This window comes from Rattus norvegicus, chromosome 3 (assembly GCF_036323735.1).
Source record: "Rattus norvegicus strain BN/NHsdMcwi chromosome 3, GRCr8, whole genome shotgun sequence".
In the NCBI taxonomy this organism is placed as follows: Eukaryota; Metazoa; Chordata; class Mammalia; order Rodentia; family Muridae; genus Rattus; species Rattus norvegicus.
The window spans coordinates 77,134,868-77,148,508 of NC_086021.1; the positions used below are offsets into that span (position 1 = coordinate 77,134,868).

The 13,641-nt window shown below is 43.5% G+C and overlaps 1 protein-coding gene across 4 annotated transcripts in view; it reads left to right on the forward strand.

Moving 5' to 3' along the window:
* Window positions 1–9,278, forward strand: part of Pdk1 (pyruvate dehydrogenase kinase 1) — a 30,682-nt gene extending 21,404 nt beyond the window's left edge. For 2 of the 4 annotated variants that reach the window (XM_006234352.5, XM_039104113.2), the window contains 3 exons: window positions 1,340–1,450; window positions 3,029–3,142; window positions 5,501–9,278. In XM_006234352.5, the coding sequence (XP_006234414.1) occupies window positions 1,340–1,450; window positions 3,029–3,142; window positions 5,501–5,641 (366 nt within the window). In that variant the 3' untranslated portion in view covers window positions 5,642–9,278. Of the gene's footprint in view, window positions 1–1,339; window positions 1,451–3,028; window positions 3,143–5,500 lie in introns of those variants that run through there. The other 2 variants (NM_053826.2, XR_010064554.1) reach the window with 2 other exon arrangements.
* Window positions 9,279–13,641: the final 4,363 nt, after the last annotated feature.

The following is a 13,641-nucleotide window of genomic DNA, read 5'->3' on the forward strand; positions in this document are numbered from 1 at the left end:
TCTAGTATATATACATTATCATCTTAAACAATATATGAAATCTCAACTATAAGCCATTTACGGTATAACTTTTTTGTATCTGTTATTTACACTTATTATGTTTATGCTAAGAGCATATTAATAACATCAACTTAGGTCTATGACAGAAGGGGTATCTATAGTAAATTAGGATATAGGCTAGGAAGGTAGACTATACTAACTATATAGGAAAACAATAAAAATAATGGGTAAGTTAATTACTAATTCAATCTACCATGTGGTTACTTGGTTTGAAAAATGACAGAATAGGAAAGATGTGCTTCCTTTAACTCACCAGAAGGTTGTCTGGGATCCTGTGTTGCAAAGTTGCATTTATTTGTTGTGTCTCCGTGTGTTGCACAGGTGTGGAGGTCAGAGGTGGCACAGGGTGATGCTCATTCCCTTATGTGCACTCCCGGGATTGATGTGCACTTCTGGGACTGATGTGCACTTCCAGGATTGATCAGGTCCTTGGCTCAGTGCTTTTACCATTGGGTCATCTCGTGGCCCTTAGTTTTGTTTCACTGAGACAGAATGCACAAGCTAGTCTTTAATTATGGCAATCCTCCTGCCTCGGCCTCCTGTATGCTGAGATTGCAGATGTGTAGCACCACCTGCAGTTTAAAGAAAGAGACTCAATTAGTTTATCTGTACGTGCCTGTGGGTTACGTTTATACGGTGCCCGTGGAGGCCAGAAGAAGGTGTCAGATCCCCTGGAACTAGAGTTGTTTATGGTTTTGAGCCACCATGTAGGAGCCAGGAACAAAACCCAGGCCTTTGCAAGAACAGTCAGCACTCGTCACTGCAGAGCCATCTCTCCAGCCCATTTCCCACTTCTGTTTGATAATATATCTTCAGAGTTAGAATCGTGAGTGTTTCTGACTTGTTTTTTGTTGGCTATTTTTTGTACACCTCTCTCTTGCTAATACATAAGAGTGTTGTACAGAACATTTAAATGACTACGTGGCATTCTGCTTTAGAATGCACTTTCTGTAGCCCCTGTGTGGGTTACTCTCTGCTTTTTCTTAAATCCATGGTGGGCATTCTCATGCGTACTTCACCTACATTAGTTTTTTTTTTTAGGATAAACTTAAGATGTGGCACTGATGTGTCTAGTATCTTTGCTCTTTTTAAATTTTATTCCGGTTATCATATTACTGCTAACCAAGAAGGGTTAACCTTGTGTTAGCTACACCGTTGAGGGCAGTGTTCACATTTGCAGCCTGGATTTCCAAAAGCAGCGTTCTCCCCACAGTCGTCTTTAAATCACGATACCGTACCGTGTGGGACCCGGTCACAATTTGATCCTTTCTCCTCTTAGATGAGTGACCGGGGAGGTGGTGTTCCGCTGAGGAAGATCGACAGACTCTTCAACTACATGTACTCAACTGCACCCCGGCCTCGTGTTGAGACGTCCCGTGCGGTGCCCCTGGTATGTGACACAGAAAGACTGTGGTGACCGTCAGCCACCATCAGAATGTGGCTTCCCCAAAGACACTTAAGTCAATTTCACAGGAGCTCACAAGGAAGGAAAATGTTTCAAAACTTTAGGGGCAAATACTTCTATCTGAATTTAAAGAGCCCTGGGATTAATTTTTAATTGAAACAGGCACAAGACAGATGATAGTTTGAGGTTTTTCTGGTACTCTTGGTCGTGACATCACAGCAGCCTCTTCTGTGGCAAACCATATGTACCTGTCTATTTCAGTATGAAGACTCCCTGTGGATTGTACCAGTCATGTTTTCCTTCAAGTACTTATATCTAGAAAGACCTCATTGGCAGATAGAACTGAAGGTCTCCTCTCTCTCTTTATTTGTGTTCTTCAGTTCACCCAAGGTTGCCTCCAATGCCCTGGTATTAAAGGCATATGCCACAGTGCCCAGTTTGTTTACATTTTTATTATTATTTTTGTTTGTAAGTGTATGAGTGTTTTGGTTGCAGCTCAGCCCTAGGACAGGAGAAAGCTGGAAATTGGGTCGTTGACTTGGAAGGCCACCTAGAAACGGTGGACTATAAAATAATTAGTACTAGCATGATGGTTCCATGAGAAGAATGCCGCCTTCTAACACAGACGGCATCATTTGATCCCCACATCCCAGGGTGGCAGAAGAGAGCCAACTCCTGGAAGAGGTCCTCACTTCCACACACAGAGCGCTATGCACACATACCTGCACTCATAAACACACCAATAATAGTAATATAAAAAATAATCAGTGGGAGAAAAGGCCAGAGCAGTGTTAGTGACTCTTCGGTTTGCATAAACGTGCTGTGAGGAGTACCACCCAAAGCATGGCTCGGGGATGGGAGCCATTTTTACCTCTTCCCAAGTGTCTGTAGAATTTCCTAGGTAAAGAAGGACCAGATACTGGAAACAGGTTGAACAAAGACCCAGTCCTGGGTTTAAGGAAGTCGGTGAAGGAGATCGGCTCCACTAGACAGGAGAGCAGGCAGAGACCTGATCTTGTCTTGGACGTTTTTAGAAGCTTGGCTCTTTCTCTCTGGGGTGGGGAAGTCCTGGTATGCTTTGAAGATTTTGGAGCAGGGAAGTGATCTGTCAGTGATAATAAGAAAGCGACTATTACAGATTATTTCCAGGTTCAGAACAAAGGCTGGGCATCCATAGTGTGAAGTCCTGAGATTCCCGTCTATTGTTAGTAAAGCTGCCACAAGACATTTTCTCGTCTTGCTCCTAAATGAAACAGTGTGCTTTGTACGAAATTACTGAAAGCTGTGTTGGGGAACCCTGGAGCAGGACAGCAAAGAAAAGCAACACGCCTTCTTGGGACTACCACAGATCATGTTATAGACCGAATTAAAGGCTTTACGTCCACAGTTGGTGAACTAATGGGCTCAGCTAAACTGCAGCTGCATCCTTCCGCATGGCTGCGGTTTACAAGCTCTCTCAGCTGCACAGGCTGACGATTTTGCCATACTCAGTGGCATCTATCTTAGTTAAAAAAGTGTTTCAGTGTGTGGGTCTCTGAACAGGACTGTTTTCTCATCGAACAGGCTGGATTTGGTTACGGATTGCCCATATCACGCCTCTATGCACAGTACTTCCAGGGAGACCTAAAGCTGTATTCCTTAGAGGGCTACGGGACGGATGCTGTCATCTATATTAAGGTAACAACCAAAGCGTCTTGATATAATTGTGTTTAGTTTTTATTTGTATATATTTTTATTTGTACATGTATGCATGTGTGTATGTGAGTTTATGTGGACCATATATTTGCAAGAACCCCCAAAAGGCCAGAAGTGGTCCTGGGGTCCCTGGAACTGGAGCTACAGGCAGTTATGCAGTACCATGTAGGTGCTGGGAACTGAACCATGGTCTCTCTGTAGGAGCAGCCAGTGCTTCGGCCCGCTAAGCCGTCTCTTCAGCCTGTTAACCCAACTTCTTTTAATGATAAGGAAGGTACCAGTGAGAAGTATAATGGGGCTTTACTAAACCTCATGCTACTTAATAAATGTAGAGATATTTATATGGGAATGCACAGTTGGATAGGTGAGGGCAGTGGGAAAGCAGTAGAGAATCCTGAATGTACAAGAACGACCCTGGGCTCAGGCTACAGCACTGTAAAAAAGGAGTAAATTTAGTTTTAATGGGAAACACGACCAGTCATCGAACTGCTCTTTTAAAAGAATGGTTGTGTGTTGTTTATTTAGTGGGTGTATGTTCGTGGGTGTGCACTGCATTGGGTCAGAGGACAGCTTTCCAGAGTCAGTTCTCTCCTTTCCCCCTGTGGATTTGGAGATTAAACGTGGGTCTTTTCCCTAGCCACCTAAAGTAGTTCTTTAAACATGTTTGTTTGTTTGTTTGTTTGTTTGTTTGTTTGTTTGTGGGGGCATCAGCTGTGTGGAGATCAGATGGCAGCTCACCAGAGGTCTTTGCTCTGACCATGTGAGTCTTGGAGATTAAATTCAGATCATTAGGCTTGTCGGCCACATACTCAAATAAATCAATGGAATGAGAGTAATAATTTTTAAAAGTACTGGCTATGCATTTGGTGCCTCCAGTTCCTGGCTCTGGCCACTAGATGGCACCTATCTTATAGGCTATGCTCAAACATTTTGTGAAAAAGTTTGCCTGAAAAGATTAAATTCTTCATAGTCATGTTATTATTTCCCCTAATATGTCATTGTGAGGAATTTAAATATGACCGTATCAGCATGATACACTAAATATAGTATCTTGGTCTGTATGACCGTATCAGCGTGCTACACTCAATATAATATCTTGGTCTGTATTTAGACTGCTCAGAGCATGGAGGAGTTGGAAGATTTTTCTGTTTGGGAAAAACCAGAACGCAAGCGTTAAGATGGAGTCATCACACCCAGTCACATTACAGACCCTGTTCAGCGTCACTAGGAGGAAATTTCCAGTTCCATACTGTCAGCAGCCTCTTGGGGAATACCAGTGGCCTGGTGTCAAAATGCTGACAGTTCCTACTGTGGAGACAGTAACAGAGTTTGTCCCTGGGTCCCATTATTTACAGGAAACTGTAGGGCACCGAGTGAATGGTTGTGTGTGGGAAACTGGGACCAAAGCTGACTTTAATGGCGGGAAGAGAAAACACAGTACTGCTTAGTGATACAGCGTGTGCTTCATGTACGAGAGAGACCTCATGTGCAGTCTCCAGCCTGGAAACTGGAGAGCGAAGGACCAAGAAACTTGAAAAAGCCCAGATGCTTACTTAGACCGAGCTGTGTGTTTATTGATGCGAATATTGGTGCGTTCAGGTTTTAATTTTTATAGAAGATTATTTTATGTGTACAAGTGTTTTTCTTACATGTAAGCCTCTGTGCTTGCTACCTGTCTGCCTGCCTGGTGTGTATGGATGTCAGAATAGGGCATCATCAGGTTTTCTGGCCTGGAGTTACAGGTAGTGGTGAGCCACCATGTGGGTGCCAGGAATTGAACCCAGGTCTTCTGCAACAAGTGCTAAGAACCACTTGAGCCATCTCCATTCCTGCATAGTAATGTTTTTTATAATACATTACTATATAGTGAAAAAGATTGGCTTTCTCCTCATTAAATCTCTATATGGGTATTAAGGTAGATATACTGATTTTTATACCATTCCTGCATAGTAATGTTTTTTATAATACATTACTATATAGTGAAAAAGATTGGCTTTCTTCTCATTAAATCTCTATATGGGTATTAAGGTAGATATACTGATTTTTATACTCTTACACTTGACCATCTTCTTAAAGTGACTTCCGGCTGTGTTTGCGCTTTGCAAGAGATGTCTGTTCTGCTTGGGTTGACATTTCCAGGCTGGCTAGTAGATAACTGAAGCATCAAACTCAGTCACTAGGTTACTGGTTCCTCAGTTGTAAATAGCATATTCCTGATATATCCACCCTGAAAAGGGTGTGTGGTTAGTAGAACCCTGTCTACTTTGTAGTCGCCATTTGCCACTGTATATTATCTCAGATATGAATTCTTAAAAATGGCTGATTTCTCTCCAACCCCAGGCTCTGTCAACGGAGTCCATCGAAAGACTCCCTGTGTATAATAAAGCTGCCTGGAAGCATTACAGAACCAACCACGAGGCTGACGACTGGTGTGTGCCCAGCAGAGAGCCGAAAGACATGACGACGTTCCGAAGCTCGTAACTGCACATGGGACGCCTGGCAAAGCCAAATGTGGTTTTTGCCAAACTTGGAAGAGAGATGTATTTGGAACCACATTGTACCAAATATGTCATGTGTGATTTTTCACAATCAGTGTTTGCTAAAGCTCCTAAAGGATCAATTATAGCAACTTTATTCTGATATGTTTTGTTAATTGGGCGTGTTTTTTTTTTTTTTTGAACGCACATAATTTTGGTCAGCTTCCCTTGGTGCGGTATGGAGTGTGAAGTCCCTGGTTTCTGTAGGAAGCTCAGTGTTTCTTCCAGGTTTTCCTTTATATCCTCTAGAAGCGCCTGAAGAACGTGGAGGAGCTGGTTAGCGGCCTCTCTGCTTTTGGAGTTCTGTCATCCGTGAGTGGTGACACCTAATCAGATGGTCGTCTTACCTCCCACGAAGCAGAACACAGCAGTCAGTTAGAAGCCACACAGATCGTCCGAGTGCTGAAATTAATTGATCATGGCGTCCTTTTATTGCAGTGGATCGTAACGACTGGCTCCCCATGGAGCAAAACCCAGAGCATGAGTAGCGAGCTTCTAGTCAACGAGAGGGACTTTCTTTAAAAACAGAGTCTCACTGGGTAGCCCCAGCTGCCTTGAGTTTACCCTTGGCGTCCTGAGAGCTGGGAAGGGTGTGCCACCACATCTGGCTTAGAAGAGAAATGTCATCCCCAAAGCCAGCCACGTGCCAGCAGAGAATAAACTGGGAGGCACCAAGCAGCCAGACCGAGCCGGCTGACTGTTGAGATTTTCTGATTATCTGAGCTTTTGACGAGAGTGAGTTTCTCGGGAGTGAATAGTGACTACTGCTGTTGCCAGAGTGACAGACTGGATTGGGAAGCGTGGGTGCCCCATTTTCAGGTCAGGTTGCTACACTTCCAGGGGACATAATCTGACTCTCAGGCCTGGTGCAGTCTAAAGTGTTAGCAGCTGGGGGATGATGGTCATCACAAGAGGTCAGATGACAAAGGTTCAGCCACCTAGGTTTTAAGTGGCGACTAAGGACATATACTTTTCTAAACTATCCAGGTTTTTTTAATCAAAGAAAAGTCCGTTTATATTGACTACAGAATCCCTTTGCAGCTAGCTGTGTGGTGATTGAAAGTCTGCAACCAGTGCTTTGGTGTACTGATGGTATTTGTGTCGAAACAGAACTATGGAGCAGGTACGACAGCTCGGTTCTCTCTCAGTGACCCGAAGTCACACAGAATTGGAGCCACAGCCTGAGCTATCTCTGCTGATCACCATCCACTGTCTGGAATATTCTTACCTCTCTCTTAAGCAATGGAGAACTCCTTGGGAAACACGCTTCGCCACTTACCTGGAGGGATCTGGGGGTTTGGTTTGGAAAACATCGTGAGTTGAAACATGCCACTCTTGACAGGATTTACCCAATTATCACTCTGTGCCCCATAAATATATATACATATATAGTACAAAAGCCAAGTCATGCAACATGGCACAGAAGAGGATTTTGATACCAAATGATAGGGACGTGTAGTCTGAGCTCCAGGGTGGCCAGGCCAGAATCCTTATGTGAGAGGTGAGGAGCCTGGAACTTGTGTCCTATTGGCCCAGGGCTTTTTAACTAATACTACCAAATGTCGGAAAATACACACCTTATCCCTGCTGTTCCTAATCGAGGACTTTGTAAGAAATAATAGACTCTGTTCATGAGTGACATTTACTCAGTGTATCGCACTTACTAGCTTTAAATTACATTTTACTGCAATGGTGAAATATTTTGGAATCTTTTGTACAACCGTCAATAAACGTACTATTTTTAATTTGTGAAATACTTTGCCCTCTCCAAGGAATTAAAACATGCCTCCCCCCCACCCCCTGCCGCCTAAGAGCTAAGAAAATGCTTTCAGACAGGAAGTAGAATTATTTGAGTTCAGCTTCGTTTTAAGATATAGCACCTTTTTGCTTTGTTGTTATTATGGTGATGGTTGGAACCTGAATGGGACAAAGCTCTGGGGGAGGCTTTTCAGAGTTGCTTTTAAAGATACCTTAAAGGGTTTTAGATTCATAGGGTGAGCCATTTTGTCTGCCGGTATTTGTTCTGTGGTTCGGGATAGGTATGAAAATAGGTTTGGCTGTTGGGGAATGGACAGCAAGTGATTTTTATAAGCTGGGTAGTTAACGAGTGTGCCAGTGCATTGTAGGAAAGGGTTGTAAGACTATTCCACACTAATATCAAATGCTGGCTGGTTTTGGTGCCTTTACACTTAATAAGGGTCAGTGTCTTACACTGTGAAGTTTCTACGCGAAGGCATAGGAGCAGAATTCTACCGCACCGTAAGACATTTTTGTGGTTGACAGTAAAATGAACACATGGGTCGGCTTTTTCAAAGAATAAATTTGAGTCACTTAAGGATTTTGGAAATGCACTCATGTCTTTTAGACAGTGGTCCCGGGGTTGGGGATTTAGCTCAGTGGTAGAGCTCTTGCCTAGCAAGCGCAAGGCCCTGGGTTCGGTCCCCAGCTCCGAAAAAGAAAAAAAAAAGAAAAGATAGACAGCGGTCCGTTCAAGGCTCAGTATCTGTAAAGGTTCAAGAAATTGTAGCTGTTGCCAGCCCAGTGGCTCAGCAGGTAAGCACAAGGTCATCAAGCCTGGGGGTTAGGGTTGGAGGTCTCTCCTTGACACATACGGTGGAAGGAGAGAAAGAACCAACTGCCCCGTTAGTTGTCTTTGGACCTCCACATGTGCACTGTGCACGTGAGCATCCCCTACACAGGCCACACTAATAAACCCCAGCTGTAGCTAGGCGCCTTGCACTCTCCTAGCACGGTGTCTGAAGCAAGGCTTCCACTGTCTCTAGCCTAATGAGGAAACCCCTAATGGGGTGTATGTGGTTTGACTCACCATAGATTTTCTTTTTCTGATAAACTGCCAATGGTTGACATGTACTGGAGAACTGGTGGATAATTTTGAAAAGCTGTATGAATAAGTAAATTGTCCACAGAAATAATTGTAGAGAGGGGTTTAACTTAACCAGCACTGCCTTCTATTAATACTGGTGGAATCTCTAACTTAGGTAGTCAAGACAGATGATGTGCTATCCCCTGTTGATAGCATGGAGTGGCCATACCTTCCTTTCACTGTTTGAGCCAGTAGGGTCCAGCTGCCACACACCTGTAGGGATCTCTGAACTTAGGCCAGCCTGGTCGGCCTAGGGAGCTTCCGATTAGCCAAGGCTACGTATATAGACCCCGTGTGACGAATGTTTTTAAGTCAACAAGGTCCCAAACAACTACAGAGGGAGGAAAAAGAATTGTCTGGTTCTGTGGCTAATTAGGGAGGAACCCCAGCCTTTGAGTTTATATCATCAGTTTTACAAGGAAATACAAAGCTTGAAAGGTCAGGGGGCTAGGATTAAATTTGGTTGTTTTTATTGAAAACTTCTCATTATATCTGATTACCTTGTGGTCTCAATACTATTATTAATTTTCTCACAGTCAAACCCAAGACACTAAAAAAAAAAAAAAAAAAAGAATTAATGCTTTGTGAAGGAAAATGAATGTGTTCCTATTTTTCATAATCCTGGCATTCTTAAATTACTGTATCATTAGTCCTACTTTTGTGTTTGCAAAGAATTAAACATTGTATTGTCCACTTTTCTTTGCCTTCATATTTCTTTAGCATATTTTGATCATAGGTTTTAGTAGGAAAACACAAGAGTGTCTATTTTGTTAGCTTCCTAAGGCTTTTACTTGGCTGGGGATACTTGGCTAGGGATAAAGAGGCTTTCAATCCTAGTACCACATAAATCAGGCATGGCGGTCTATGCTGCTAATCCAGGGGTCTGTGTCTGTAATCCGGGTTACAAGGGAGGTGGAAACAGGAAGGTCAGAAGTTCAAGGTTATCCTTGGCTATATAATGAGTTTGGAGTTAACTTGGGATATTTTAGACCCTGTCACTTACATCAGTGAATAGTGACAACTGTCTTTTTACTTCGTTAAGTTAGAGTTTTTTGAGCAAAATTTTCCTAGTAAGAGAAACTCATTGAGATTCTGGAAGTCCCTGCAGTTGTCATAAAGATGACAGTGGATGAGATTTAGAGCTGGGACTGAATATTGCCTCTTGCTTATCAGAAAAATTGAAAAATGTTGAAAAGTTCTTTTAAAAATAGCACGTGAGCAGTACCGTTTAGGTTTGACTGAAACATAAAAAGCTACAGTATTCTCTATTATGGTTTTGTGCTAGGTGCCCTGTAATGGATGCTCTGGTGTATCGAACAAATCATGTAACAGTGTATGGAAGATTGTTAAACACTTAGCTATCCTGCTGTATGCAACTACAGCACAGTATGAAATTGCTTGTTTATTTTAAAGATGGAGGCTGTATTGTGTATTTGAGATAAGGGTGCAAAAGGCAAGCAGTTTTTTGTTGTTTTTTTGTTTTTTTGTTTTGCTTTGTTTTGTTTTGTTTTCCTATCACAGCATAAAGACCACTGGTTTAATATGAACTGGTCAAACTCTTCTCCATGGCTCCAACGCCTTGTCTGTGGTAGGCAGTTATGTCTACCAAATGTGTAACGATGATTCATTTACCAGCACTACCCAGTCTCCATGACACCTCAAAACCAGTCAGGAGGCAGAGCAAGCGGTGCTAGTCACCAACAGGAGGAAAGGCAGGGGGAAGATTAAGTATGAAGAAGATGAGAAGAGTAGCCAACAGTGCTGTGAAGACGGTTGAAGTTCAGAGGAAGCAAGCACTCATCGGGTAGACATTAAAAACCATTTTGCTAGTAACAAGGGGGACATTTTTTGGGGTCCCTTCTTGAATAGCATATACTTCAGACTCAACGAGTCAAGGGTTAGGCCCATTTCATGAGAACATGACGCTCAGTAGGAGGCCAACTAGACAACACAGGCCTATTGTCTACTGCAGGAAGCAGGGAGACGCTAGAGCTTAATGAGAGAAAGCAGGGACCAGGCGTGCTAACATGTAGGCCGTTGCCCACACTTTCTGACAGGTGACAGGTGCAAAGATTTCTCTCTTAGAACTCAGTCACGGGGAGGAGTGAGTGGGTAAAGTGCATCTGTGCAAGTACGAGGACTGGAGTTTGGCTCCCAGCACCCAACTAAAAAGAAAGAAAAGCTGGGAGTCACAGTGCACACCTGTAATTCTCATGCTGAGGGAGATGCGGGACGATCCCTTGGGCTGATGCCAGACTAACTGACGGTGAGCTCAAGGTTCAGTGAGAGACCTCATCTCAAAAGCAAGCTGGAGGTGGTAGAGAAAGGTACTTCTGGCGTCTACACTTATGTGTGTAAATGAGTATATCCATTACAGACTGACACTCTCTCTGTCTCTCTGTCTCTGTCTGTCTCTCTGTCTCTCTCTTTCTCTCACACACACACACCACATGCAATCTCAATCAGACGTGTTATGCTTACAGTCTTATTGATCCCCTAATGTCTTGAAGGAGGTACTGAACGCTTATCTTGAAGGCACTCACATATTTCTAGTGGCCTTTGAGGCCTAAAAAGCCCTTTATGTCTTACTTCCCCGGGACTGCTTGGATGCTGGGGCACAGAGCATACCTTACCGTGACCAGTTGGAAACCTCTGCCCAGGCAACACAAGAAAGATTCTGTGCCTTCAGAAATCCTACCTTCCAGGGGCATTGTGGCTGCAAGGTCAGAATCCTGACATAGAAACAGCCTTGGTCCTGTAGCTCATGGCTGCAGTGAGGCCACACTCCTAGATATGGGTGCTCAGTGGTGGCGTATCTACCCCCCCTTCTAAATGGAATCTAAATGGATTTGTTTATTATGCATCACATTCTGCCTGCATGTATGCCTGCACTCCAGAAGAGGGCATCAGATCTCATTACAGATGGTTGTAAGCCACTACGTGGTTGCTGGAAATTGAACTCAGGACCTTTGGAAGAGCAGCCAGTGCTCTTAACCACTGAGCCATCTCTCCAGCCCCCCAAAACTAGCCATTTTAAAATGTAATCCAAAACAAAAAGAATAACTCAAAGTTTATACTTTCAGGGACCATTTCTTTTATAATTTAATATTTATTTGGGTACATGTGCACGCAGGTTTGCAGAGGTCGGAAGACAGGAGTCGGTTTTCTCTCCACTGGGGCTCCCAGGGATTGAACTCCAGTTCTCAGGCTTGGTGGCAAACACCTTTACCCGAGGAGCCCTCTTGCTGTCTGCAGGGATGATTTCTGTGGTTTGGTGAGGTGTAGTTCAGTATGTCCACAACGGTATACAACCATGCATCTACCTATTTCCAGAAAAGACTCCATTGTCCCATCCCAAAGTCAACCCTGGACCATTGAGCAGGCTTGTTTCACTTTCCTTTCTTTCCCATGGCAATTTCTCGAAGAATCTAGTCCTGAGATTGCAGCCTTTTCTGCAATAGCCTGTAGATGTAGGCTGTCCTAAATTACCTCTTGGACATACTTCCTCAAAGGAGTGTTCTAAACCAGCCTAAGGTTAAGATCAACATACACACACACACACACACACACACACACACACACACACACATATGTGTATATATATATATATATATATATATATATATATATATATATATACCTGCTTATATTTTAAACTCCCCAAATTGAACATCCAATATGGAGACTTAATTTTTTTAAAAAATAAGACTTGGGTAACTGATAAAGTTCTTTTCCCAAACCAAGCTAGTCATGTTTTTTCTTTTCTATGACATATTTTGTGCTCGCAAACGAGCCAGCCATTCCCAAACCTGTGTCTAACTAAAACAAGACTCGTTGTCACCCCAAGTCACAGACTTTGTAGTGCCACGGTTGGTAAGTCCCAGTGATCAGGTAGCAAGGTCTGGTCGACCCAGCAGGCATCAGGGGAGGAGGAACAACCAGAGAACAATGATTGACAGCTGGCGTTTGGATTCTAAAACTTAACTGTTGTTTAGAGCATCCAGTGTGTACATGCTGAGGTGGTTCCTGAGCAATTACATAGAAGCAGATATATTAAGGATTTTTAATTATCCCTAATGAGCTCATAATGACTGTATACATTTATGAGATACATAATCAGCATAGGCTCTCCCAAGCATTTATACCTCCTTTGTTTGGGGAACATTCAAACATCCTATTTTGAAGTCTATAATGTGTTATTACTCATAGTGGTCACCCTGTAGTGTAAAGCACACCAGGGCTTTCCTCAGCTCTCTGTGTGTTTTACCTCATCCCATCCTCTCCTGCCTCTTGCTACCCTAGTTCTCTGCTCTCGGATCAGCTGACTGAGCATCCATAGGTGAGTGAGATCACCTAGCGTTCGTCTTTCTGTACCCAGCTTACCCATCCCGGTTCCATCTGCATTACCACACTTGTAAGATTCTTAACACTTTGTAAAATTTTTATTATTTACTTTCATGTGCGTGGATGTTTTACCTGCCTGTATCGTTTATGCCCCGTGTACGTATTGTGCCTACAGAGGTCCTAGGCTTGGAGTTACAGACGGTTGTGAGCCATCACGTGAGCGCTGGGATTTGAACCCAGGTCCTTTGGAAGAGCAGCGCTTCCTACTTCTGAGCCGTCTCTCCAGCCCCTGTGGATTTCAATATTTTTAATGGATGAGTGTGGGACAGTGAAAGACCCTGGTTCCCGGTTGAGGAGGTTTGAAATCGCGGTGATCCTGAGGGACAGTAGGCGTTTTGCCTGACTCTCAGGAAACCAGGCCGGTCACTAGCATTCAGTCCTCCATAGATTTGTGACCACCAGTCACTTAAGGGCAACGCTCCAAGCCCCACACTTAGGCTCAAGACAGATCTCCGTTATAATGAAGTACCTAAAGGCCTGGAGGCTTAGCCAATAATCTTTCCTTCCCAGACACTCCTCCCTGCAAAAGATTATTTAATCTCAGGCCCACTCTGAGAAGTGGGATACGGTTTTACTCATCCACCTTCAGCCATGACTGTAAATGCCTTGAAACCACAGACCACCTCTTTTCGGGATCCGCAGTGGGGAGCCGCAGA